The sequence below is a fragment of the Hydra viridissima genome, unplaced genomic scaffold (genome assembly GCF_058129835.1).
Source record: "Hydra viridissima isolate aposymbiotic clone 2 unplaced genomic scaffold, HvirCarnegie_v1 scaffold_14, whole genome shotgun sequence".
Classification (NCBI taxonomy): Eukaryota; Metazoa; Cnidaria; class Hydrozoa; order Anthoathecata; family Hydridae; genus Hydra; species Hydra viridissima.
In genome coordinates this window covers 3,239,883-3,265,696 of record NW_028324313.1, presented here as the reverse complement: position 1 = coordinate 3,265,696, position 25,814 = coordinate 3,239,883, and the positions used below count along the sequence as shown (strand labels likewise).

General features: G+C 29.7%; 2 protein-coding genes across 3 annotated transcripts; both read left to right on the top strand.

Moving 5' to 3' along the window:
- Positions 1-1,224: 1,224 nt before the first annotated feature.
- Positions 1,225-2,303, top strand: LOC149878858 (uncharacterized). The gene is made up of 2 exons (XM_090072039.1): positions 1,225-1,359; positions 1,575-2,303. The coding sequence occupies exon 2, from the start codon at positions 1,689-1,691 to the stop codon at positions 2,103-2,105; it is 417 nt and encodes a 138-aa protein (XP_089928165.1). The 5' UTR covers positions 1,225-1,359; positions 1,575-1,688; the 3' UTR covers positions 2,106-2,303.
- An 8,627-nt stretch (positions 2,304-10,930) lies between these two features.
- On the top strand, positions 10,931-24,278 carry LOC149878857 (uncharacterized). 2 transcript variants are annotated; one of them, XM_090071766.1, is made up of 7 exons: positions 10,931-11,481; positions 11,569-11,774; positions 22,421-22,532; positions 22,707-23,049; positions 23,211-23,253; positions 23,479-23,571; positions 23,682-24,278. In XM_090071766.1, the coding sequence occupies exons 1-7, from the start codon at positions 11,229-11,231 to the stop codon at positions 24,000-24,002; spliced, it is 1,371 nt and encodes a 456-aa protein (XP_089927892.1). In that variant the 5' UTR covers positions 10,931-11,228; the 3' UTR covers positions 24,003-24,278. The 2 variants fall into 2 exon arrangements, with proteins under 2 accessions (XP_089927892.1, XP_089927893.1); XM_090071767.1 differs by lacking the exons at positions 10,931-11,481; positions 22,421-22,532 and having other exon boundaries at positions 11,636-11,774; positions 23,682-24,276.
- The last annotated feature ends 1,536 nt before the right edge of the window (positions 24,279-25,814 follow it).

The window sequence follows — 25,814 nt, the reverse complement described above, 5'->3', positions numbered from 1 at the left end:
TGCGTAAAACTTCTCCATGTTCCAAGATATCGAAACTAGTTAACATTCTTAGCTTAACATTCCAGCTTAACGTTATTAACAACTTTTACTTTAGAATTAACGCTAAGAAAAAAACTGAAACGAACTTTTGAATAATTCTTTAGGTCTTGTATGTACAGTGTTAGTATAAGATCTCCACCAATTTCAAAAATCGCTTCAACATGATTTTGTAGCAACCAATTTGAACTACCCTCTATTTCTCTTTAGTTCAATGTTTTTCTCAGAACTTAATTCAGGATCTTTTAAACAATCGACTTCTATTTGGACTTTTGTTGGCTCACAAACATTTAAAAGCGGTTCTATATTTTGTAAATTATTTTCGTCCACGATTGAACACTTCCAAACTGATTTTTTATCTTTGAAGTTCAGATCATTTCCTTCTAACACTCCCGTGCTTTTAAAGAGAGAGTTTTCCATCTTTAGAATTTACACTTTTTAAAAATTTTGTCAGAGATGGTTTTCTGTGCTTTATCTTGAAGCTTTTATCTTGAATATTAAAACGGAAGCAGTTTATACTTTAGTTGGAACTTTCTTTTTTATATCAAACTTTACATGAAGCCACGCTTTAAATTTTGTCCTGACTTGAACTAACAATAACCAACTAGTTTTGAAAGCCACGCAAACCAATAATTCTAACGAAAAAGTAGGAGGGAAATCCCGAATTGAGGTTTCGAAAAAATTTTTTCCCACGGTGTTTTCCTGAAAGCGAAACAGGGCCGTTGTTGCGTTAAAAAAGTTAGTCGTTAAAAAAGTTTATTAAATGCAAAATCTGCGCATGCGCAAAATCATTAAAACTTTTTTAACGCTTTATGGCGTTAAAAAAGTTTGCCCGTTAAAAAAGTATTCAAAATGGTACCGTCAACCGGGGTAACTTTGGTCGCCGGGGTGACTTTGTTGATCGGGGTCAATTGTTGATTTTTTTTTTAAATTCCTAAAATTTAACAAAGATAACATGTTTTAGTTTCGTTAGAGATACCAACAAGGAGGTTTTTGGAGCGAGGTCGAAATCTTTATACTCTGTAAATTCAACAATAGAAGATCTGATGAGATGTAAATTCAACAATAAAAGATCTGAAGATATATATATATATATATATATATATATATATATATATATATATATATATATATATATATATATATATATATATATATATATATATATATATATATATATATATATATATATATATATATCCTGGGTATTCCCTTGAAATTTGTAATTACCCAACTGTAGTTTACTCTAGTTGTAGAAGAAACCTTTACTTGATAAAGTCAGGAAATACACCCAGAGGCTCGTGGGGAGAGAGAGTATCAAAGGTAATTCTCAAATTTAAAAAAAATATATATATTTTTAAACTCATTAATTTTTTTAAAGTGTTTTTATAAAGTGAATCTAACAATCTCTAAAATGTTTCATGTTTTTTTTTTTTTTTATCTTTTTATTTAAAACACCATACCACTATTTATATTAAATTATTCATTGTAATGAAGCATTTATCACTATATTATGTATTTAAATACCACTTTTGAAGGTTGAGTGGTAAATGCTGACCAGGAATTCATCTTCAATGCTCTAAAGTAGTGAAACAGAACCAATAATATCTTCTTCACCAGATAACTTAAAGCTCTGTGGAAAATGTTTCTCAATGTTAGCACCTGGACACACCCACAACTGTTCTTCTTCAGTTGCTGTAACAAACTTGATCTCTCTTGCCAAGAGCTTAGGAAGCATTCAAGCTGAACAAGTTGCTTCTGGTTTATTAAAAGATAAGAGGAAAGCTGACTGCATTCCAAAAGGAACAACTTTTTCTTTATCAACTGGTGGAAACCCATTGGTTGTAACTGTTGGATGTCCTGCCAATAAGGCAAATCAAAGAACAGTAAAACAAGTATCTTTACAAGTTATAAAAGAACTTCAAGTAATATTGGAACTTTTTATTAACGACACCAAACAGTTAATATCTTCTCTTCAGAAAGGATTAGGGAATAAAACTGCTGTAGAACCTAATATTTTTGGCAAATTGAATGATCTTAAGGAATCTATATCACATTTTATAATGTAGAAAAGGTAATTTATAATCACAAAAGTACACTTTCAGAATGTTCCAACATTTTGTATGAATATATTTTATATGTAAAGAGAAAGAGATCCTCCACCATGAATTTGTGATGGCTACACATACAAATATTGTAACTATATAATGTGTAACCATTATAAGTTAAGTAATTTTTTTTGTAAAATTAAGTGCAGCTAATATTAAATTGACTATATAAATTAGAAATTATTGTTATCTTTTTTGTGTAATATACATTTAATTTTTTTGTGTTAAAGCTTTAATCCCTAAATTTTCCCAATCTGGAGATGCTTCAACAAGTCGTTGAATGTGAAGGCTATTTTTTAGTGTATAAATAAATAATGACATTATTCAAATATTTTTACAGATAGGTTTCCTAGACAGTGAAAGTTATAATTAATGTCTTTGATGCAAATGAAAGTACAAAGTCTGCAATTTACATGACCAATTTACATGAATCACAGTGACCTATATGTTGTTACAAAATAAAATGTAACAGATGAATGTTATTACACAATAAAATGTAACAGATGAATGTCTCCAGAGTGTAAAATCATTGTTGCTTGATTTTTTATTAAATGGTTGACTGGAAGATTTACATTTAATGTTAACGCAACTCAAACTAGACTTTTTATAAAGTTGATGTTAGGTTGTTAGCTTAAACAAAAATATGATTCACATTGTGTTATCCTTTAACTATAATTAAAAAGAAGTTGTGTGTGACACTTTCAAAATGTAGCAGGCTTAAAGCAGGCTTAAAGTGAAATAACAAATTTGTAGTGAATAGTCTAGAGGTTAGACCTATATCTCTTCTAGAATATACATGACATAATTATATTGTATGCAAAAGTATTTAGATACATAACAAACTTAAACCAATTGTAAAGTTTAACCTTTAATTCAATTCTCAAGCACTTCTTTGTTTCTTTGTTTCTTTTTTTTTTTGCCAGATTCAGTTTACTTAATCTTTTTAGTAGGTGATAGACTAATACATAATATCTAGTAAACTCAAAATTTTCACGTCTCAGCATACAGATCAATACATTGTTAATGCCAGCATAGCTAATACTGTTCTTGTTGCATCTCCTGTATATAAATTTGTATGGATATTGCTAACACAAGCAAATTATTAGATTTATGGAAGAATAATATTAATAATAATAACAACAACAACAACAACAACAACTATAATAATAATAGTAATAATAATAATAATAATAGTAATAATAATAAAAATAGTAATAATAATAATAAATAAATAATAACAATGGATGACAACTGAGAGACTAAATTTAATGACACAACTCTTTTAAGGTATAAGGTAAAATAAAAAGGAAAAAAGTTTTAGAAAGTATTTTTATTTTGAATGTTTTAGAAAGTATTTTTATTTTAAATATTTTAGAAAGTATTTTTATTTTGCATGTTTTAGAAAGTATTTTTATTTTAAATGTTTTAGAAAGTATTTTTATTTTAAATGTTTTAGAAAGTATTTTATTATTAAATATTTTTTTTTTTCTTTTTGTTTTTTGTTTTTCATAGAAAAATGAATAAAAAACAATGTTCAAAACAAGAAGAGATTAGAAAATGTGTATATGAATTTTATTTAAATTACAAAAATGCTGGTAAAAAGTTCTCTTATGACCATTTTAAAATTGCGAATATACCTAATATTACAATCTACAAGATAACTAAATGTGCTGAATGTGAATCTGGTTACCAAAGAGTTCAAAGAAGTGGAGGAAAAGCTAAAAAAATGACCAAGATAAACATTAAAAGGCTCAAACTTATGTTTGACAATAAAGACAGAATTTCTCAACGACAAGCAGTTAAAATAGCTCAGCTGTACTCAGCAACACATTAGTAAAACATTTTAAAAAAGACAAAAATGAAACCAAAAAAAAAAGACATCTCCAAAACGTTCTGACCAGCAAAAAGCAGTTGCTATAACTAAGTGCAGTCGATTGTGTCAGAAATTCAAAAATCATAAACCAATCCATGATGATGAGTTTTATTTCACGTTAAATCACTCCAGTATCAATGGATATGATATATTTTATACTAGCAATGTAAAATCTACTCCATCTACAGTTAAATACAAAACAAAAAGTTTCAAAAAAAAATTCTATGAATTACTTTTTCTGAAAATGGCATTTCTCAGCTCTATTTTATGCCTAGTTGACTGGCTGTTAATCAAAAAATCTACTTAAATGCATTAAGGAGAAGCTTATTCCATTCATCAATAAGTATCATTCAAATGGTGGATATGTTTTCTGACCCGATTTGGCATCATTTCACTATGCAAAAACAGATATCTAAAGAAAAAAGTGCATTTTGTTGAGAAAGCAGATAACGCTACAAACTTGCCAGAATGTTGTCCTATTTTTGGAGTATTTTGAAAGGCCTTGTCTACAAAAATAATTGGTATGCAGAAAATCTTAAAAAATTACGCTCTAGAATGAAGTATTGCCTTAATAAAGTTGATTTTGAGCTCATGTGGAGTTTAGCTCAGTCTATATCAGGCCTAGTTGATAAAGTCAGAAGGAATGGTTTAGTTGAAAATAACTGATTGTATAGAGAAAAACTAGAATAAAAAATACTTTCTAAAACATTTTTCCTTTTTGTTTTTCCTTACACCTTAAAAGAGATGTGTCGTTAAATCCAGTCTCGTTTTTCAGTTGTCACCAGTTAAAAAAATTTTACTTCTCGTAGACTATTATCAAAAAGTTATATGCAAAAAGTATAGCTTTACTTTGTTTTAGGGAAAATAGCTATATTATAACGATATAATTATATTTACATAAGTTAACGTTTATTTAAGCGATATTCCTTTTATGCACCGTCAAACAGATTTTACGTGTGAACGCTGCAAGGAACATTTGAAGAACATTTTGTACCGATAACATTTCTTCCGGAATAATGTTCCGCCAAACGTCGCTTGTGTGGTATTAACATGGTATTAAGCAGATAAAAGTATCACTCAAAAGGCGATCAACGTCCACTTGCTAATACTTATTTATTAAGGTTCTGTTTATCGTTTCATTTCTGTATTGTTATCATTCCGATACGATAGCGGAAAAAAAAAAGTGTCATCTGAGTAATTACTACAAAAAAGCTGGTAAAAAAATTTTTTTCGGTATTGTAGTTAGTTTAAATCTCGGCATATACCGGAACTCTCGTCAATCCGATGATTTTTCCGCTATCATATCGGAATGATAAGGATACAGAAACGATACGCAGTAAGCATCTGCGTCTCGTTATTTTTTTGAAACGATACGATACGAGATTTGATTTTTGTATCGTTTGAAACGATACGTTACGATTTTTTTTATTTTTAACGATTTTATGCGATACGATACAATACCGATATTCTCGATAAATTATAGAACCAAATAAAACGTGTATCGTTATTGGTATATATCTCGGTATATCTCGCTAAAATCGTTAATTTTTGTAAAATCGGTATATAACGGTACATACCGATACGATACAATATTTTATTAAATGTATGTATGTATGTATGTATGTATGTATGTATGTATGTATGTATGTATGTATGTATGTATGTATGTATGTATGTATGTATGTATGTATGTATGTATGTATGTATGTATGTATGTATACATTTTTATACATACATACATACATACATACATACATATATATATATATATATATATATATATATATATATATATATATATATATATATATATATATATGCATATATATACATTTATTGTCAACAAAAAATATGCAACTTTAACTGCATTTTTAAACAGTGGTTTATTCTTAACTTACTAGAGTCTAAAATTTTACAAAAAGCTCAACAACATGTTGATGAAGGGATTTGACCAGAATCACCATCATAACAGATGGTAGCAATTTCAATGGTTTTTAATTTTTATTGTAAAATTCATGTTGTCAATACCAATATCTCAAAAACAGCAATATTTAAGAACTGTCTAAAAGATGTAATTATCAATATCTAGTAATAGTATAATTATAGTGAGGATAAAAGTAATTGAGATAAAAGTAATTGAAATAAGAGAGAAGACAAGATTTAATCAAAGATATTTTATTACAAAAGCAATAACTAAAACCATATGATGAATTTATGTAAAATGTTTCATCAAATTTTTCCAGTCTGGCCAATTTTCCTTACTTTTTTAACCTTTACTATCATCCTGACAACTGTCTCTGGAAGTATCTTTCCATTTTTTTCTAATCCATAATTTCTTATGTGGGAAGTTTTTGGCGGATTTTCCACTTCTTAGCAAGTGTCTCTTTACTATTACCCAGATTCGTTCAATAGGCTGATGTTTTGGACAATTCGCAGTGTTGGCTTCTTACAAAGCCATCATGATGTTGTTCTGCATAGTGGGAGCTTACCAATTCTGATAAAAATAATGGTTGGGTAACGGTACTTTAATACATTCTGTTGAATGGCACCAAGCATTTTCAAAGGCACTGTTCAATATGAATGTCAACATTAATTGGTATGTCTGACCCAAAAAACTTGCTTATATTACCACATAAACAAGTTGTCTGCCTGAAAAGGAATGTTTTCTTGAACTTTGCAAGGTGTTTATACTTGTAGTGACTAGCTACATCAAACCAACTTTGTGACATATAATCCTTTACCTAGAAGCAATTTCATAGTAAAACAATTACTGCTCAAAGTCTGATTTGATCTGTCTTGTCATCAAGAATTAAGAAATTTTTCAAGTTCAACATCTCATATTTGTTTGCACAGTAACATAGCAAATCTCCTGACTTTTCCATCATTAATGTCCAAGCAATTTGAGGGAGGGAGGGGGGAGGGTTTTGAACCCAGTAGGACTTAAAACTATGTGCATTCTTATATCGCCCAACTGTTACAGAGGAAAAACCTAATAGTTGACCAGCATCTTTGATTGACAGTCCAGGATTATGTTTGAATGCATAAACCACCTTTTTTAGCTAGTCTTTTTGCCTATACCACTCAATCTTGTAGTAGCTTTTTCTTTAAATTACTCTTCTAACTGTTGAGTATGGAAGTTTTTTGCTGATAGAAATCAAGAATAATTTTGTGTTTTCTAAATATTGGTTAATTACAAGATTTCTTGTTGCAACTTGTTTTAATGATATTTTGCAATTGCCGACAAAAACAAAAAAAAAAAAAAAACATAAAAAAAAAAAGAAATGATAATTGTGTGATCACTTTATTGATATAAATAACAATTGCATTTCTATATCGTCCAATAGTGTGGAGAAAAAACATCTTTCATTGTCTATTTTTTAATAAACATTTCATAAAAGCCTTATTTTGGTCAAACAACTTCACAGTATTCTGATGGCCTACCTGGGGAAATTTTAGATGTAAGTTCCAAGCAGTTAAAAATAACCTTGCTCAAATTTGAAAGAACCATTTTCTCAGAAAATGAAAAATAAACAAAAAAAAAAAAAAAACAAAAAAAAAAAAACAAAAATAACCTCTAAAATTTTTTAGACTTTCATATTTTCATACTTTTTAAACTTTCTATGAGTCATCATCACAAAAATTTTTTTTAAAGGCCCCTCAGTTTTTTCCTTCTCAATTTTTTTACTTTTTTTTCTCCAAATGATTTATGCATAAGAATTATGCAACATATTACATAAGAATTATGCAATTTTTTTCTTATCAAAATACATCCCCGCGTGAAATAACAAATAACAAATAACAACTTGCTAAGATCGTATTTTTCAAGTCTTACTCATAAAACTGATATTTTCTGTCATTTTTTTTACAAATGAACATATAAATATTTTACATTCTACAATAATTATATTTTTCAAATTTAAAAAAAAAACTAAAATTGAAGTTTTTGATGTTTTATAGGCTGGTACTACTATGTTTCCTTGTGAAAACTGTTTTTACCCAGCAAGTACACAACGTTAAAACAACGTTGGAACAACGTTGAAATAACGTTGATTGACGTTGATCAACGTTATTTTAACGTTGTTTCAACGTTGTGTGCTTGCCTAGTTACCTTTTTATTTTGTAAATGAATTTATTCCAAATCTGAGACATTAATAATGATGATAAAAATAATTAATCTAAAATCATGCAATATACCTCTTAAAGACACATTTTTTCTTCTTTAGAAAACCTCCATAGTAAAGTTATGCAAATCCATTCCAAATCTTGTTTATGATGAAGGATTCTCTGGGACCTGCACAAGAAAAAATCGAAATCAGTACAAAATATAAACAATTTTTTCATAAATTCTCAGCATGCTACAGCATTTTCTCCTTAAAAATACAATGATAAAAATATTATTAAATTAACTTAGTATTTATTGTTTGATTTTTTATTTTACTTTCTGCTTTAAATGAGTTTCTCAAAACGTTTTGTGTTTGTAGTTATTGAGATTGATGATCATACAGAAACTGCAATCATCACTGTCTTTGATGATTTTCAATGATTTAACATTTTTTATTTTACTACTTGTGCTAATGAAACTTCATTTGTGCTACAAGAGTAAAACACAACGACAAAAGCTCACTATTTTATTTCAAACCGTCGTCTTAGCATGTTGTTAAAAACTGCTTCTTTGTTGTTTTGACACAGTAAGCATTCTTTGAAACATAAAGAATGGACTGGCAAGAATCGACGTTTTTCGGTTTTTAACGATTAATAACGATTTGAAAAAATAAGAACTTGAAAAAGTTAAATATTTTGACATACGGAGCAACAAGATTACAGGAAAAAAAAAACGATACCTCGCATTCCTTGTTTTTTTTTTTGCTTCAAACCTTTAATACAGGATTTAGGCTTAAAGGTAGATTACCACCTTAATACATTGCTTAGAACTGCTATTCGATAAAAACTTCTAAGCTTATTTTTATAACAGGTTTTAACAAGTTTGTGTATGAATGGAAACTTTGCTATTTTTATACGCATAAAAAGTTAAACTTCACAAATTTACGTAAAAAGATTGATATAAAAGTTAGTTATTATTCCTTATTCGTTAAAAACCGAAAAAACAAGCGCTGATGCTAACGGATATCTAAGGTCACTTATAGTATATAAATTTGAGATCTATAGCCAGATTGTAACTCTAAAAGCTATAGGTAGTAATTGAAAATATCTTGCGTCATAAAAGAAAGCAGACGAATTGCAATCGCCTTCATAAAAATGATTTTGGATTTTCAAGTTGATTGTACAGTTATGTAATAAAATACTTTGTAAATATTCTTTAAAAAAAATCTTGGGGTAATTCTGATGGCCCATGGATTGGAGTATATATGTCCCATTTAAAAATCCAAACGCTTGCGGCATACTTTATAATGTGATCTTTAAAGAACTTCTTTTTCGTATTTTTCTTCTTTTTCCTTTAAAATTTAATTTTAAAATTTAATTTAATTTTAAAATTAAATTTTAAAATGTTCATGAGCTTTTTTTTTTTTTGATTTACTAAGTGAACGCAAAATTTTTTTTTTGCAAATTAAAGAAAACTTTTTAAATATATTTTTTACATACCTCTTTTTTATAATTTTCGCGTTACTTCTTTTTTACATACCTCTTTTTTATAATTTTCGCATACTTCTTTTTTACATACCTCTTTTTTATAATTTTCGCGTTACTTCTTTTTTACATACCTCTTTTTTATAATTTTCGCGTTACTTCTTTTTTACATACCTCTTTTTTATAATTTTCGCGTTACTTCTTTTTTACATACCTCTTTTTTATAATTTTCGCGTTACTTCTTTTTTACATACCTCTTTTTTATAATTTTCGCGTTACTTCTTTTTTACATACCTCTTTTTTATAATTTTCGCGTTACTTCTTTTTTACATACCTCTTTTTTATAATTTTCGCGTTACTTCTTTTTTACATACCTCTTTTTTATAATTTTCGCTTCTTTTTGATTAATCAAAATCAATATTTATTTACATTTAAATTTATTTGAACGGGCGAATATTTTTTATCCCGGTTAAACGCGACAAATTACCTCAAATCATTGATCCTGTTTTTTTAATTAGATCAAAAATTGAATTATCAATTCAACATTTGACTATTGATAAAAAAAAATAGTAATAATAATAATAACGATAATAATAATAATAATAATAATAATAATAATAATAATAATAATAATAATAATAATAATAATAATAATAATAATAATAATAATAATAATAATAATAATAATAATAATAATAATAATAATAATAATAATAATAATAATAATAATAATAATAATAATAATAATAATAATAATAATAATAATAATAATAATAATAATAATAATAATAATAATAATAATAATAATAATAATAATAATAATAATAATAATAATAATAATAATAATAATAATAATAATAATAATAATAATAATAATAATAATAATAATAATAATAATAATAATAATAATAATAATAATAATAATAATAATAATAATAATAATAATAATAATAATAATAATAATAATAATAATAATATGAGAAACTTTAAAATTCAGGTTAAATTGACCGATAAATATTCCTATATTTTTTTCAAGCTTATAATTTTTATGCTTTTGCTCTTTTCAAAACCTGATTTTATCAAAAAATTATTGTAACTTATTTCCTGCTCAGCAATATTTAGCTCTTATCTTTCATGTAAACGAGACGAAGTCAAATAACTAATTACTTTAAACTATCACTTAAAGTTCGTTTCTTTTACAAATTTTGATTATTTGTTAACCGAACCTTTTGTAAACATCGGTAGAAATTAACAAAAACTTCGTTTTTCGTATATTTTTTTAAAAAATGCATTTCGCCACAAATTATTTTACGTACTTAGACACTTTAGGACCGCATCGCATAAACAGAACTACGCCGCAAAATGTTAATAACATGATTACGACCTGTTTCCGAAAAGTGTAAGTTGCTAGGAAAAATTTTTAATGAAACAGTATTAGAATTCTTTTATGAAACTCTTAAACCGCAACTGCTGTTGGTTTTTAAGCATTTTTTTTAAAAAGAAAATTCAGTTTAAAATAAGTTTTGTTCATATAATTGATTGTCTTTATCTTGTTTTGGTAAACACGACCGTTAAAAGTGTCGACGTGGCAGAATAGTTTAATTTAAACTCATCAAGAGTGTACAATGAAAAAATATGCTTTACAATGTTTCAATCTACTGGTGTTAACAACAAATCTACTGGTGTTAACAACAACAAGCCTTAAAGTTGAACGCATTGATTCAGGAGATGTCTTTAAAAGCATAAACAAAAAAACATGCAGTTTGATCAGTAATTCAATCTGGGATTCGGATCGTTGTAAATGCTCGACCGTTTTTTCGACTTACTCGGATATTTATCGAACACACGCATGCTATACAGCGACTGGTTTATGTTCGGGTAAGCTTTTCAATCAATTGTTAGCAGGCTAAGTATTTGATACCATGGCATACTCTAGGGTTTAAAACGCATATTCATTTATATTAGAGTGTGATCTATACTTCGAAAATGGTCAAGAAAAAGTCCTTATTCCAAAACCAGGAACTACGAATTCTGAGTATTTGCTCTACGACAAACTGTACCCTGATCCACGCCAAAGCGCAACTCTGCTATCAATAACTTTATCTATATTAGGGAACGACGGCTGGAGTTTAATACCAGATGCATCAATAAATTTTACGTCAGCGATACGGGTAAGTTTAATTGAGATATTCTTATCAACTTTTTGAGATTTTTACTCAGATATTCGATTTCAGTTTTGATTTTTCATTTAAACCAATTTGTTAATACTTACATTTTATCTAGGGATTGCAATCCCGGAGGTCTTTTTCAATCCCGGGGTTTCGGGATTGAAAAATATCAATCCCGGGATCCCGGGATTGAAAAGCAGATACAACATCTATATAGTATTAAGTAGAATAAAAACATTACATTTAACTAAAAATATATTTATTAAATGAATTTAATTTAACATGTTAATTAAATTTCACATGTTAATTAATGTTAAAAAATTATGTTAGATATAAGGAGATATGTTATGTTTTTTGTGCTTCGAAATGCGACTTCAGGAAACATAACGCGTCCAAAGTTTCATCGCTCAGGTGCCATTTCAGGTTCCTCAATCAAATCGAGCATGTCAGACTCAACTGATGCTCTTACTAGAGCAGAATTGTAAGCATTTAATATTTCCAGCAATTCTACCGAAAGTTTTTGACATTTAAATGAAGAAGGCACTTTAATTATTTCCTCATCGACTTCAACGGGGCTTCGACCGTTATGCAGATATTGCAGAAGTCCAATCATATCGGTTAGGCAAACATGCATGCGAGCCATTAAAGCTCTACGCATTTCTTTGCTTGTATTATTGTCAGCATCTTTTAATTTTGTAAGCATAAAATTAATAGCAATGTCGGCTGTAAATAGGTTAGAATTAAGCATCGGCGTTACCGCACCGTCGGTAAAAATGCGTAAATTTGCGTAAAATGCGTAAAAATGCGTAAATTTGCGTAAAATGCGTAAATTTGCGTAAAAATGCGTAAATCTGCGTAAAAAGCGTAAAAATGCGTAAAAATGCGTAATTACCGCGGTAATTTTGCGTAAAAATGCGTAATACGCAATTTTACCGCATTTATCACTTTTTACCGCATTTATCACTTTTTACCGTTTTTATCACTTTTTACCGCTTTTTATCACGATTTACCGCATTTTATCACAAATTACCTCTTTTTTTGCTGATTACCGAAAAACTAAAAAAAGATACTTTAAATTGCTTTTTGTATTTCTATTAGTAAATATTACATTTACAGTTTTAAACAAACAAGTTATTGATAAAAAATTAATCATCAGATATATCATCATCTGTCTCTAATAAAATGTTTGCAAGCTCAGATGCTCTGTACTTTTTTTTCTCATTCCCCTTTCAATTCGACTTCATTATATTACCTAATTTTGCTTTTTTGATTCTACTTTGTTTGTGCCGGAGTGTCATTGGAATAAACAAAGAGACACTTTGAGTTTGGTCTTTACCTTGAGTCACTTCATACCCTTCTTGTTGAGCTAGAGTCCTTTGACTCTCTTGAGTATCTAACTGTAGCTGTTGTTGCTTATTAGGTTCAGGACCAGTTTGAGTATCTGATAAAGTTGGAGAAGCCTTTTCAAGTGCACCTCTTTTTTTAGTTTCAGTTTGACTATGTGATTTTCCCTGTTGGTGAGTCTTCTTAGTTGGTGGTGTGACATGTGGTAATTCATACGGCTCTTCTTCGCAAGTTTTTTCCCAATCGTTGAGGTTAGAAGGAACCCTTGCGTAATTTTGACTCACAAAAACTAACATGCTAGTGTTTTCTGGTTTTACATTATGTCTAAAGTCAGTAACTGTCCTACCTCTTACTGAAAACATTCTTTCTGATGAAGCAGAAGTCACAGGTATAGCCAAGTAACTTCTAGCCAGACCAGCTAGCAAAGGTAACTCATTTTTATTTTGCTTCCACCATTCTAAAGCATCCACATCCCTTTCAGGTAAGGCCATAGTCTGATACTTTTCAAATTCAAGCATCAAGGGTGGCTTGAGCTTTGATTGGCTAGGCTGTGAAGTCCCAGGGCGATGCGCTGAAACCTGCCTCCTGTCTTTCAAAAACTCAAGGTCCACTGGATCCATTGTTTCGTCAAGATCTGATGTTTCTAGCGAAGTATGATCATCAACCAATGACTCGCAGAACTGGATTGTGGTTGGGTGATTGTCAACCAATTCCTTGATGGCGGCTTCCCTCCCTTCCTCACTGTTTGCAATATTTTTGAGTGTATATCCTCTGTAATATGGGTGCAGAAGTGAACCCACATTATAGTATTTGACTCCAACGCCATAATTAGGTAAACCCTTCTCAAATTCTTTCATGAAGTTGTGTAGGCACTCTGCAACTTGAGGGTCACGCTCTTCGATGTCATTTATGGTTCTTTTGCAAAGCAAGTGGAGATTTAATATGTCTTTTTGAACTTTATGCATAGTCACTAGATTTTCAGAAGACCAGGAATCAGAGCATCGCTTACATTCTGCCAGAAATGGTAAAATGTTGTAAATACTAATAAACTCTAACTCATCCGGAATCAAACTTTGAAGATCTGGTTTGTTTAGAGTTTCTAGAGCAACCAGTAAACCAGCCTTCAATCTGAGGATTGACTTAAGCATCATAAAGTTAGAATTCCATCTTGTTACAATTGGCTGAATGATCTTGACTGGTTCTATATTTGCTTCCACGCACGCTTTCTTGATGTCCTGCCAGTCTAATGAACTTTGGTGGGTCCTTTGAGCAAGTCCTTTACATTTCTTAATTATACCATTGATTCCTTCTGATTTTTCTACAGCCTTTGTTAAACAAGTGTTGAGCAGATGATCGGCACAGGTTAGATGATCACTGATCTCTTTGCTTTCCGTGATTGCTTTCTTCATGTTGGCTGCAGCATCAGTAACACCCACTTCGTAAAGGTCTTCCCTCTGAAGACCAGGAAATTGAGAAATCATGTGGTCTATTCCTTGTGCAAGCAAAACCCCTGTATGTCTCCCAATAAAGTTTTGGCAATCCAAAGATAAGTTTTTGAGTTCAAAGTCTTTGGTAACATAATGCAATGTAAGGGAGACGAAGGGATCACCATTTCTTGCAGTCCATCCATCTGTAGTGAAAGCTGCCATTTCGCAATGCGGGATGTCTCTCTCAATTTGCATTTTTACATCACGTCTTAGATTGCGATAAATCATTGGTAGCTTGAATTTGGATAAGGTGGTTGGACTTTTTAGGTTGGCTTGTGGACAAAGATAATTCAGCAGCATTTTGAAGCCAGCAGTTTCAATAACGTGAAACGGGAGGTTAGAGAGAACTAGTGAAAGGGTTAGGATGGTATCAAATTCCAACTGTTGAGCACTTTATGAAGGCCACTTTATTGTTTCAGTAAAGTTGTCCATTTTTGTTTGGTGACTTGATGATGCATCATGTGGGAGGTTATCATGCCTTTTGTTTTTATTAATAGGACCAAAATATCTTCTTTTGGTACTGGACTTATCAGCCTCTGCCTGAGCATTCCTCTTTTCTTGAAATTTCTTCTCTTTATTTTCGTTATCGACTTTTTGCATCTGGTAAAAAGATAGCGGATTGCAGGATCTGAAATAAAATAGTGGAATTATATATGTTTAAAAGGATGCGAATTACAATGTTTCAGTAGTAGATAGTTCATAAAAAATAAATACATGAACCACAAGACACATTAGTGTTTTTTTAAAAATTCTAAATAATTTTTTTTTTATCATGTTGCATTTTACCATGGACATATAAGAAATGGACGTGCAACCTATTGTTTTTTTTGGGAACCATGCTCGTTGCGCATAGTTAGAAATCTTTTGTTTTAAGCAATAGAAATTAAATTATATTAAAGTCTGTCGGATTTAACGAAAATTTTTGGACTCGTCTAACCAGTCATTTCAACTTCCTCTCATTTATTAAAGGTAACAGCAAAAGAACCAAGTTTTAAGCTTAATTTTATATAGATAGACATTCTTAATACCTTAAGAAATAACGCGGACAATGAAAAGAAATTGAGATCATTTGCTTGACTACCTTAGTACATGTATAACTTGAGATAAAATAAATAATACAAAAATCAAATTGTTTTGTAGCTACCTAGATCACAATGGTTTCATGTCTAGGGAATTACTCCATCTATTATATTGCTGTAGACATCCAGTTTATGAATATTATAGAATTTTCTATTTTTATGTTTAACAACAGAAATATATACAGTAAAGGATAAATAACTTATACATAAAATGAATGTAAATACAATAAAGAAAAAAATAATTTGTCAGAGTTTTAAAGAATTTAGCAAAGTCAATTTATGGCAAACCGCAAGAATAACTAAGTATTTAATATTAACATAAAATGATTTACCAGCTATATATAAACTAATTTTTATTTGACAAAAACAAATGGGTTATTATGAGCTTATTATGACAATTGAAATAATATATGAAATATGAAAAGCGAAAACATGAAATATCTGACCGCATTTTGCAAGATAATTATAAATTTGAATAACTTTTTAAAAGGTTATGCTTTATCAAATGAATTATAAAAAAGCCTATAAGAAAATACACCTACTAAAAAAATAATGCATTAAGGAATATAAATTATGGAGCTTATAAAGTAGCCGAGGCAAAAAATGGCGACATGTCGGAAAAAATACTAAAAAAATACACAAAATTAAGGCTGGTGAATGAAGGACCAAGGAGTTGAATGAAACCAGATCTTAATAAAAAATTTAATTTAAGCTTTTTTATACTTCGCTATACTTTTTTTAGTCATTTTAAAATTATCCATACAGATCTATTTTATCATTGACAGACTTTGTTTACACGAAAAAAGTTCCCAAATTTACAAATATTTATCTTGAAAAAATGATGAAAATCTGTTCGTGCCGACAACTAATTTCCTTTACCTTGGTGTAATTTGTTTAGTAATTTGTCAACGCGTGAAGTAGTTACTTTATCCTGAAGTACAGTCTTATTAAACAAATGCTATAAAAGTTTAAACTAATACCACGTGATCAGAGGTTCTGTTTTTAAACTGTGGGCAGCCATTTTAATAGATTTTTTTGTTGACTGGTGAAAATTTAGAGTTAGGGCCTCTTTATATGGAAAGCGGGCTGGCTCGGCAAACGAGCCAGCCCGTTTACCGAGATCTCGACGTTGTCCTTATTTCAACTTAATTTTATTTTGCGTTAATATGAATAAACAAACTAGCCCGGATCGCAATCCGGGCCTGCTCGTTTATTCATATAAACGCAAAATTTTTCGAAGCCAGTTTTGGCCTCTCAAGAAGGCGGCGGATACAACGAACGGCTATATGAAAATTAAGAAACTAATGATAATCAAATTTTATATCTTAAGCTCAAATATTGATAAGTTTCAAATAAAAATCTATTTTTTTGTTTAGCATAAGATTTTTTTCATAAAAATAACGGAATATTACATAATTACATAAACTTCAAGTATAAATATTTTTTTATTTAACAAAACATATTCTTACAATAGCTTGTTGTATGTTAACTTTCTGCTTTTCGTTTTTTAGAATAAATATGAGCCCATAATTATGAAAGTGGTCTAAGTCATATTTCTTATTTCGAGATATTTAATGATTCGCATTTGAATAAATTAAAAATTCCGTATAACGTTGTAATTACAACTACTTTTTAAAGGTTCATTTTTGACGATAAAATTTGACGTAAAAATTACATTGAATATATTTAGTTTAAAATCATGTCGTGTGAAATAAGTGATAAATTCATTTTTTTTTTAATTTTGACTTAGACCACTTTCATAATTATGGGCACATATGATAAAATACAGATTCTCAGTAAAACTAAGTAGGAGTTTTAATTTTAGTTTGTTTCAATTTAGTTTGTTTCAATTTAGTTTGTTTAATAGTAGTGAAGAAAAAGTATTTGTTTACTGCAGAAATCTCAAATTTAAAATAATTAGCATTTGCAATATAACTTACGTACCTTTTAGTTCTTAACTACCCAATGCTTGTGCTAGAAGCAGGGGCCTGTACAGGAATTTTTTTGGATAAGTCGCAATTTTAACCCCTTCCCAAAAATGTTAAATTTTAGCATCCCCCCCTCCCTTCCTCATTGAGAAACGCATATATGAGGTAAGACGGCTTAGTGTATGTACAAACGTAAGTCCGAATTTAATTTTTAGTGTTTAAAACCCTTACTTTCTTTTTATATTGTTCAAAATGCAAGTAATTAAAAAGATACACAGCTTTGTATAAAACAATTGGGGATGTCCATTGATATATTTTAATATATGCTTGTTGTTAACTGTAGTCTTCTCCTCCTGATGATAAATATCAAAAGAATTTGACTAAAACTTTACTAAGGGTGTAATTGAAATGGAAGTCCGGAATTTGTTCTCTAAGAAATAATAACTTTTATTTTTTTTAAATTAACAAAAGAAAATATTTAAAAAATGAAGTACTTTATAACTTAGTAAAAAAGGTATGTCCATTCAAGTTTTTTATTAATTTGTTTAAGTCAAAAATTAAAACAACCTCCGTTTAATATATAAATCGTTTTTTAATAAACTTTAGACCGTTCTCAATTTGAAAAGCGCTATAATAAAATACCAAATCGTAAATCTAACTGTTATCCCGGATTAATAACTTCTTACCATCCGTTCGAACAATTAAACTTGTATAGTTTGCTTAATTATTGCTTTAGTTTGCTATAATTATTCGCTCTGTTTGCTTTTATCTACCGACGCATCATATTTATTCAAAATATTGAAGTTGTGAAAAAATATATAAAGATACATATTTTGGGTATGTCCAGCGACGTAGCAGACATCCCCTAGACACGCCCTGAGAAGGTTAGTAGCACAACTGCATGTTGCGTTATTGAAAATATAAAATTTGTCAAAATTGTAGGTAGACACCACTGCCGCTTACCATTCAGTTGTGTTATCAACCTTCTAGCACACTGTATTGGGTAACCAAGAACTAAAAGGTACATAAGTTATACATAAATATTAATTTAATCGTAAATTGCACATAAAAAAATTATATCGAATATTTTGAACTTTAACATTTAAATTGACAATTTCTTTAATTGTCTAATTTTTTAAAAATCATTTCATTTCTATAAACTTTTTAAAAATTTGTTTAATTGTTTTGTTTTTCTTTCAAAACTGTTTAATTATTTTCTTTCATATTGCAATAGTCTTATTAGATGTACATCGGTTCACCGCTAAGAGCTCTGATCGCCGCCATCTTGGAAGGCCAATTTTTGCTTCAATATTTTTTCGAAAACAACAATAGAATACGCTATCTAGTTATATTTTGAGATCAGTGGTTTAAAATATACTAAATTATAGTAAGAGTAAAACACTTACTTTAAATGAGCTTTAACTCCACTGGTGCTACCTTGAGACAGCTTAATCACTTTTTTGCACTTATTGCACTCAGCAAATCCTGATTTTCTGCCAGAGCCAGAGATGTTATCCTCTTCTCTGTCTCGCTTGGTAAAATAATTCCAAAGAGACATTGTTTCTTGAAGATGGTTTTATTCGGTAGTGATTTTGGTATACTAATCAGATCACTGAAGAACTTTGAGGTTGTTAGTCTTTCTTGACTTTTGTCAAGCTTATAATATAGGAGACTAATTTAATTTTAGAGGGTAATTAATTATTTAACAACTATCTGACTTGATAAAAACAAAGTAATTTTTTACCATAATAATTACCGCTTATACAAACTTTTATCACAATTTACCGAAATTACCGATTTTTACCGCTTTTACGCAGTTTTACCGTATTTACGCAATTTTACCGTTTTTACGCATTTTACGCATTTTTACGCATTTTTACCGATTTTACGCATTTTTACGCAATTTTACCGTCTTCTGTTACAAGAAAGCGTAAAAATGCGTAATACGCATTTTTACCGCATACGTAATACGCATTTTTACCGCACTGCGGTAAAAATGCGTATTACGCGTTTTACCGCATTTTACCGCATTTTACCGAAATTTTTTTACCGCCAGTGCGGTAACGCCGATGCTTAGTTAGAATCTCGACGACATATTGCTTCAACCGTTGCTTTAATGGGAACTAAAGTTGTAATAATCTTTGATAATATTGTCACTTCATCATGTGAAAGAGCTATAGAATTATCTTGCACTGGGTAAATATCAATTAATGCTTTTTGTATACAATTTTTTACTTTGTAAAATCGTTTAATCATTAACAGAAGGCTGCTCCACCGTGTCTTGCAGTCCATTACTGAAGACAGTTGTTTTCCAAATTCAGACTTAATATATTTTTGTAAGATTTCGTTCTACTAAATTTTAGTATAAGTTTGCGTACTTTTGTAATGACTGGCCCATAATGAACTTCATTTAGTTCAATTTTAGGTCTTACACTTTCATGATTGTATTCCAACAAATCTTCCTCAATGTCCTCATTCTCGGATGAATCACTGTCAGAAAATTCATTGTTAAAGTCTGGCTGATTTGCATCGAATTCTCTTTTATTATAGAGACCATCAAATATAGTAAGTTGTATGCCGTGAGCAAAACATAATTGTTGGTTGGCAGGCAGTAACCTGACAACTTTTTTCATAATACTAGCTCCGTCGGTCATTTTAGCCACAATGTCGCTGTATAGATCAAGACTATGGTCTTTAACTCTTTTTTCTAATAGTTCAATGCACTTTTCTGCTGGTATTGAATCTGTTATTCGCACAAAACCTGAACTCCAGAACTGAGAGTTTTGTCTATGAACGTTAATATTCATGTAGCGACAATTTCAAAGTGACGTCCATTCATCAAAAGACAAAGAAAATCTCTCTCCTACACCGAATTCCGTTTTCTTGCGCACTTCAATTTGATGAACTAAGCCTAATCTTATGTTTTTGCTGTACTCTACTACATGTTTACGAATTGTGTTTACTGACGTTGGTAGATTTCTGAATCCCATAGCAGTTAGAGCAGCACGTAAGTCTGTTGAAGAAAAAATCACATTAAATGAAAGCCCGTCAGACGCCGTTAAACGAGCAAGTGTTGCACTAAGTGTTTTATCTTCCCTTTCATAAATCGAAAAGTATTCTGTTAGTGGTTTAGATTTCTCTTTTGGTGGTTTATCTGGTATGCATTCTCTAGCAATATTAGGTTAAGTTGGAATTTCGACCTTCACATTATGCACCGACAACATGTGTGTATGAAGTCCTTTTGTTGACCCACCACCAGTTTTAACAGTTCATTCTTCTTGCAGTTTGGCAATTTACACATCGCTGTTTGGCCTTTTTCATCCCGTAGAAAATATTTCCAAACAGCTGAGTTACTTTTAGTTGTAAGATCCACATACGACATGCTGATTTAGTTTTTAATTTTAAGATTCTACCTTATAAGAAACGCGCTTCTCTTTTGTTTGAAAAAACTAACAATAGTAACTAAGCCATTAAAAATTATTAACAATAGTAACTAAGTTATTAAAAAATCTAACTAACTTAACGCGAATATTTTAAAAGTGTTTACGTAAATAACTTTTTAGAAACGACGTAAATTTGTATTATATAACGAATTATTATAAAATAAATATTGATACCGTAATATATATTGATACAAAGTCTGGGTATCGCAAGCAAGCATATTATAATAATATTTTTCATTGCTTACAAATCTATTATTTAAATCAGATCGTATTCAATTTTTAAATAGTGTATATGCTAACCAACATGACATAGTGCGAAGATTTTCACTTTGTTTTCCTCTAAATCAATCCTTTTCGATATCGTATTTTATTACAAAACTGAAACTACAATTCTTTTTACAACTTTATACTAAATAAAAACTGTTTTATTGATACACAAAATTGTTGTTATTTTTATATATTTTTTCATTACGCTTTTTTTGTTCGATCTTATAGGGAATCCCGGGATTTCAGGATCATAAAAAAGGCTGGGATCCCGGGATTTCGGGATCCCGGAATTGCAATCTCTAATTTTATCTATTTCTCACTTATCAAAACGTAACCTCAAGCAGTCGGTCACGTACAGTTACTATATATCGGTCACGTTCAGTTAAAAATTTATTAATGTTCACAGAAAGCCATAGACAAGGGTTTTCTTCTATTCATTTAGTTACTTAAGATGTATATCAAAGCCCGAGTTTACCTGAAAATTGAGATAATCTGAGGCGCTAGAATTGCCTAAATGATTTTACTTTTTAGATTTTTTGTTAAGCCAAAAAAAATTCCCCTTTTAGATTTTATGATAAATGCATGGCACTTTGTCGTTTGCTCTGTTTCGCATTTACAAACAACAAGTCATCAAGGTAGAAGAGTAACCGTAGACTATTTGGGTAAATTTTTGTGTGATGACTAAATGCTATACCTGCCATTGCTGCTTCAGGCCTTCAGAATTCTGGTATTTATCCTTTGAACGTAATTATTATTGATAAGAATATTGTTTGCAATGCTGCAGCTTAAGTGGGTCTAAATACTCTAGAAGTATACCGCTTACATTTTTCGTTAATTTTAACGAAGCACGTCATCTGTTTGTCAAAACTGTTTATTTTCTCCCATCCAAAATGGTAGCCATAGATTGTGAGTTGCTATATCAGATCGCAAGAATGTGATGAGATTTGAGTAATTAAATATAAATTTTTGATGCTTCTTTCTATTCTCGTCCAAAATTTGTTTCATTAAGTTCTAGCAGATCTAAAGTAGTTTTAGCAGATGACCATTTTATCTGCATTGAAGCTCTTTAACAGGAATAATACACTACGTTATTTCTTTTAGATTAATGTACAAAGCAAAAGAGCGCAGCAATTAGCGGGAAAGATTCTTAGACTTTCATTTAGTTGTAAGGATAAACCCGATAAGTGTGTTCTGCTGAAAATATCTGGGGAATGTAAGAACAATCTTAAGTAATCTTAAATAATCTTTTTAAGAAACTAAAATTCAAAACCTCACAATTAGTTATTAAGATCCTGGTATAGTGTTTTATTTTTTTATCAAAGCGTTCCAGATAAATTGTATGAGTATAAACTAGTTAAGTATAGTAATTATTGTATATTTATAACAGATATATCGCTTTTACCATTACCATCTACATCCTTGAAGAGTCGTGAACCGTATATCTCTTCCGCCACATACACAAAGCTTCGCTACTATAACTCAATTTTGTCAATAACGTCGGCAGGCTCATCGACGGCTTTGCCAAAGAACTATACGGAAGAATTAAGCAACTTTTCTACAGTAAACCTAATGTTGCCGAAAAACCAAAGTTTAATAGGCACCACGGATCAGTCTTTTTTCAACATGACAGTCAGAAATACTGGAAATAGCAATGGAGCACTTATAATAGGAATAACCGTCGCAGTTGCTATCGTCTCCATGTTCGTAATTTGTGGCACTCTTTACAAAAGGTTTGAACCATATTTTTGACTTAAGAACAAAAATACAAATAGTGTGATATCATTTCCCTTTCTACAGTTAAACACATTAAAACAGTTCAAAAAATTGTTACTGCTCGCCTATTTTTTCTTTCTCAAGTTGATTAGATTTCTCGAATTTTTTTTTTTTTTAGAAATTACAGAAAAAAGATTCCCTTCACCAAAGCATCACTTAGGGTAGTTTAATGTTAATCTTCTGTAAAAAATTCACTTAGGGTAGTTTAATGTTGATCTTCTGTAAAAATTAGATAACTTTATGAATAATACAAAAAAATCAATATTTTCTGCAAACATTGTAGATTATGTAAATAAAGTTAATAACTTTTTCAAAATTTTTTTGTCTTTTAAATAACTTTGTGTTTGTGACATTTTTGTCTGTTTTTGTACTTAAGTTTATTTTAGGGAGAGAAACCAGTACATGGATACGTAAATAACACGTTTCAGCGAGCTGATACGATTTCCAATACGCAATCAAGCAATGTTCACAAAACGAAGGTTTATTAAATTCTTTTGTTTTGTTATTCTTTTTTCATTCTTACTTTTCTCTGTAATCATTTAGTACTGTTATAATTACTGGTTGTATAAAATTTTTATAATTTAAAAAGGACGCTTGCTTTGAAGAGAATAGAGAAGTATACAGCAATCTTGGAGAAATAAACCCAGGTCATTATCAACAGTTATATCAAAAAAAACCCAGTATTATACACAATAATTCAGAGTACAGTGAACTAGATGCATCTATTGCCAGTAGCTCAATTAAATATCCACCTGATCGGTTTCCTGAATATGAGAGTCCTTTTAAAACAGTTGATTCTCGTCCTCAACTCGCACACACATTACAGAATACTAAAGCACTTGAACACGATGTGGAAAAAATTGGATCGCAAGCTTCTAAAAAACACCATCCTTATTTTACGATTGAATAGTCTTTTTTTGTTACAAAACCATCTTCTCCAGATCTTGTACCTCTTGTACCTGCTTGAATGTTGACCAGCTGTTTAAATGATAAATCACCGGAACAATTTTTTTGCGCTTATATAATTTCGTCTTGTTTTTTTTTTCCTTTACTCTTTTGATGCAAATTGTTTTTTTCGCTCAAAAAACTGATTTTTTAAAAATTTTTTATTTAGGTTTATGATACTTTGTGATATAAATTTTTTAATTTACATTTGGAGTTTTACTAAGTATGTTTTTTTTTTCCCTTGATGAGCTGTTAAAATTGCGTAAAAATGTTAAAACAACGTAACAAAATAAAAATAGATAAAACTTAAAATAAGTTTTAATATTGTATTAAAATTAAAATAATTGCAATAATAGGCCGGGTGAATAAAAATGAGCAATTGCTTTTAGTCAGTAATTGGTCAGCTTTACGTGAGTAAAAACTTCAGCAGTTTTCCTTCACGTGAAGGTAAGCAATTTACTCAGTAATTGCTCAATTTTACGTGAACTTAAGAAAAGTTGTCGAAGTTTTTATTCACGTAAAGCTGACCAATTACTGAGTAAAAGCAATTGCTCATTTTTATTCACCCGGCCTGTTATCACTATCATATTTTGGAAGGTTTTGTTAAAAAGTTCGTAGAGGGATTTAGTTGACGGCTACTAAGTAACAACAACAAAAACCACCGCATCATTTAACGCACTTAACAAAGTACTCGTAAAAAGTTTCATTTCAACGGAGAACTCGTAAAAAGTTTCGTTTAAACGGAGAACTCATTAAAGTATTATTTGAACGAGTTCTCAGTTAAATTATCCATTTAAATGGAACAGACTCTGTTAACAAAAGCAGTTAAAGGCGAATAAAGTGAAACTTTAGTTTTTTTCTAAAAGTTGAAGTAAATTCTTTATGATTACTCAGAAAAAACAGCTCTAAAAATTTTTCAAGTTTTGAATATTTTTCACTAAAGTTTCCACGTAAAATACATGTGTTGCACGATATAAAAATGTTAAATTCAAAGTTTCAAATGAAGTTTTTAATGCACTCTGAGATAATGTAGCCAATCATTTTCGAGAAAAAATCTTCAAGAAACTTCTAGCTAAAAACTTTTTTTTTCACTTTTTATTAACATAATTTAACAAATAATAATCAAATTTTTTAATCTATTTGTAGCATTAGATTTCATTTGAGAAATTATTTTTCTAATGACCTTTTCAGAAATGCTTTTTTAAAACAGTTTGTTTTAATAAAATAGACTTTTTTTAGTAGCATGGGTTCTGAAACATACAAGCTAATCTTATAACTTTTTTTTATATGGAAGAAATATAGTCAACACGGAAGACGTGTAGTCAATTTTTAGTATAAATATGGTAGTATGATTTAAGTTGTCTCGCAAATATTGGAATTTTAGGGTTACATTTTTGCTTATATCTGGGCAATTAAGGCAAATTCCATGACTAAATATATTTTTTTATTTTCCCAGTTTGTACGAAATTATGATGTAATAATCAAATAATATTCTATTTGCAGTCAGAGTTTGCCCGACTTTTTTCAGAAGTGCAACCTTAAATATGGTCATTCCATACCAAATTACTTAGCTCAATAAACAATAGGCTTCAAATAACACTGCCCAAAAAAAATTTAATTGATAAAATTTTCGTAGAATAGTTTTGTCAAAATTAATGTATTTTTCTGTGCTTATTTCAAAAATCAAATTTAGTTTTTGCGTAACACCTCTAGTTTATAAGACTTTTCAAACTACTTCTATGTATGGTGATGGTGCATGTTTAGTCCTTTTTAACTA

Bases quoted from the DNA above. Each gene is read 5' to 3' on its own strand.
- LOC149878858 (XM_090072039.1), top strand. From the start codon at position 1,689: ATGTTAGCACCTGGACACACCCACAACTGTTCTTCTTCAGTTGCTGTA.
- LOC149878857 (XM_090071766.1), top strand. From the start codon at position 11,229: ATGAAAAAATATGCTTTACAATGTTTCAATCTACTGGTGTTAACAACA. The intron at 11,775-22,420 runs GTAAGTTTAATT...TATTTCTTTTAG, and splicing joins ATTTTACGTCAGCGATACGG to ATTAATGTACAAAGCAAAAG. The intron at 23,572-23,681 runs GTTTATTAAATT...TAATTTAAAAAG, and splicing joins GCAATGTTCACAAAACGAAG to GACGCTTGCTTTGAAGAGAA.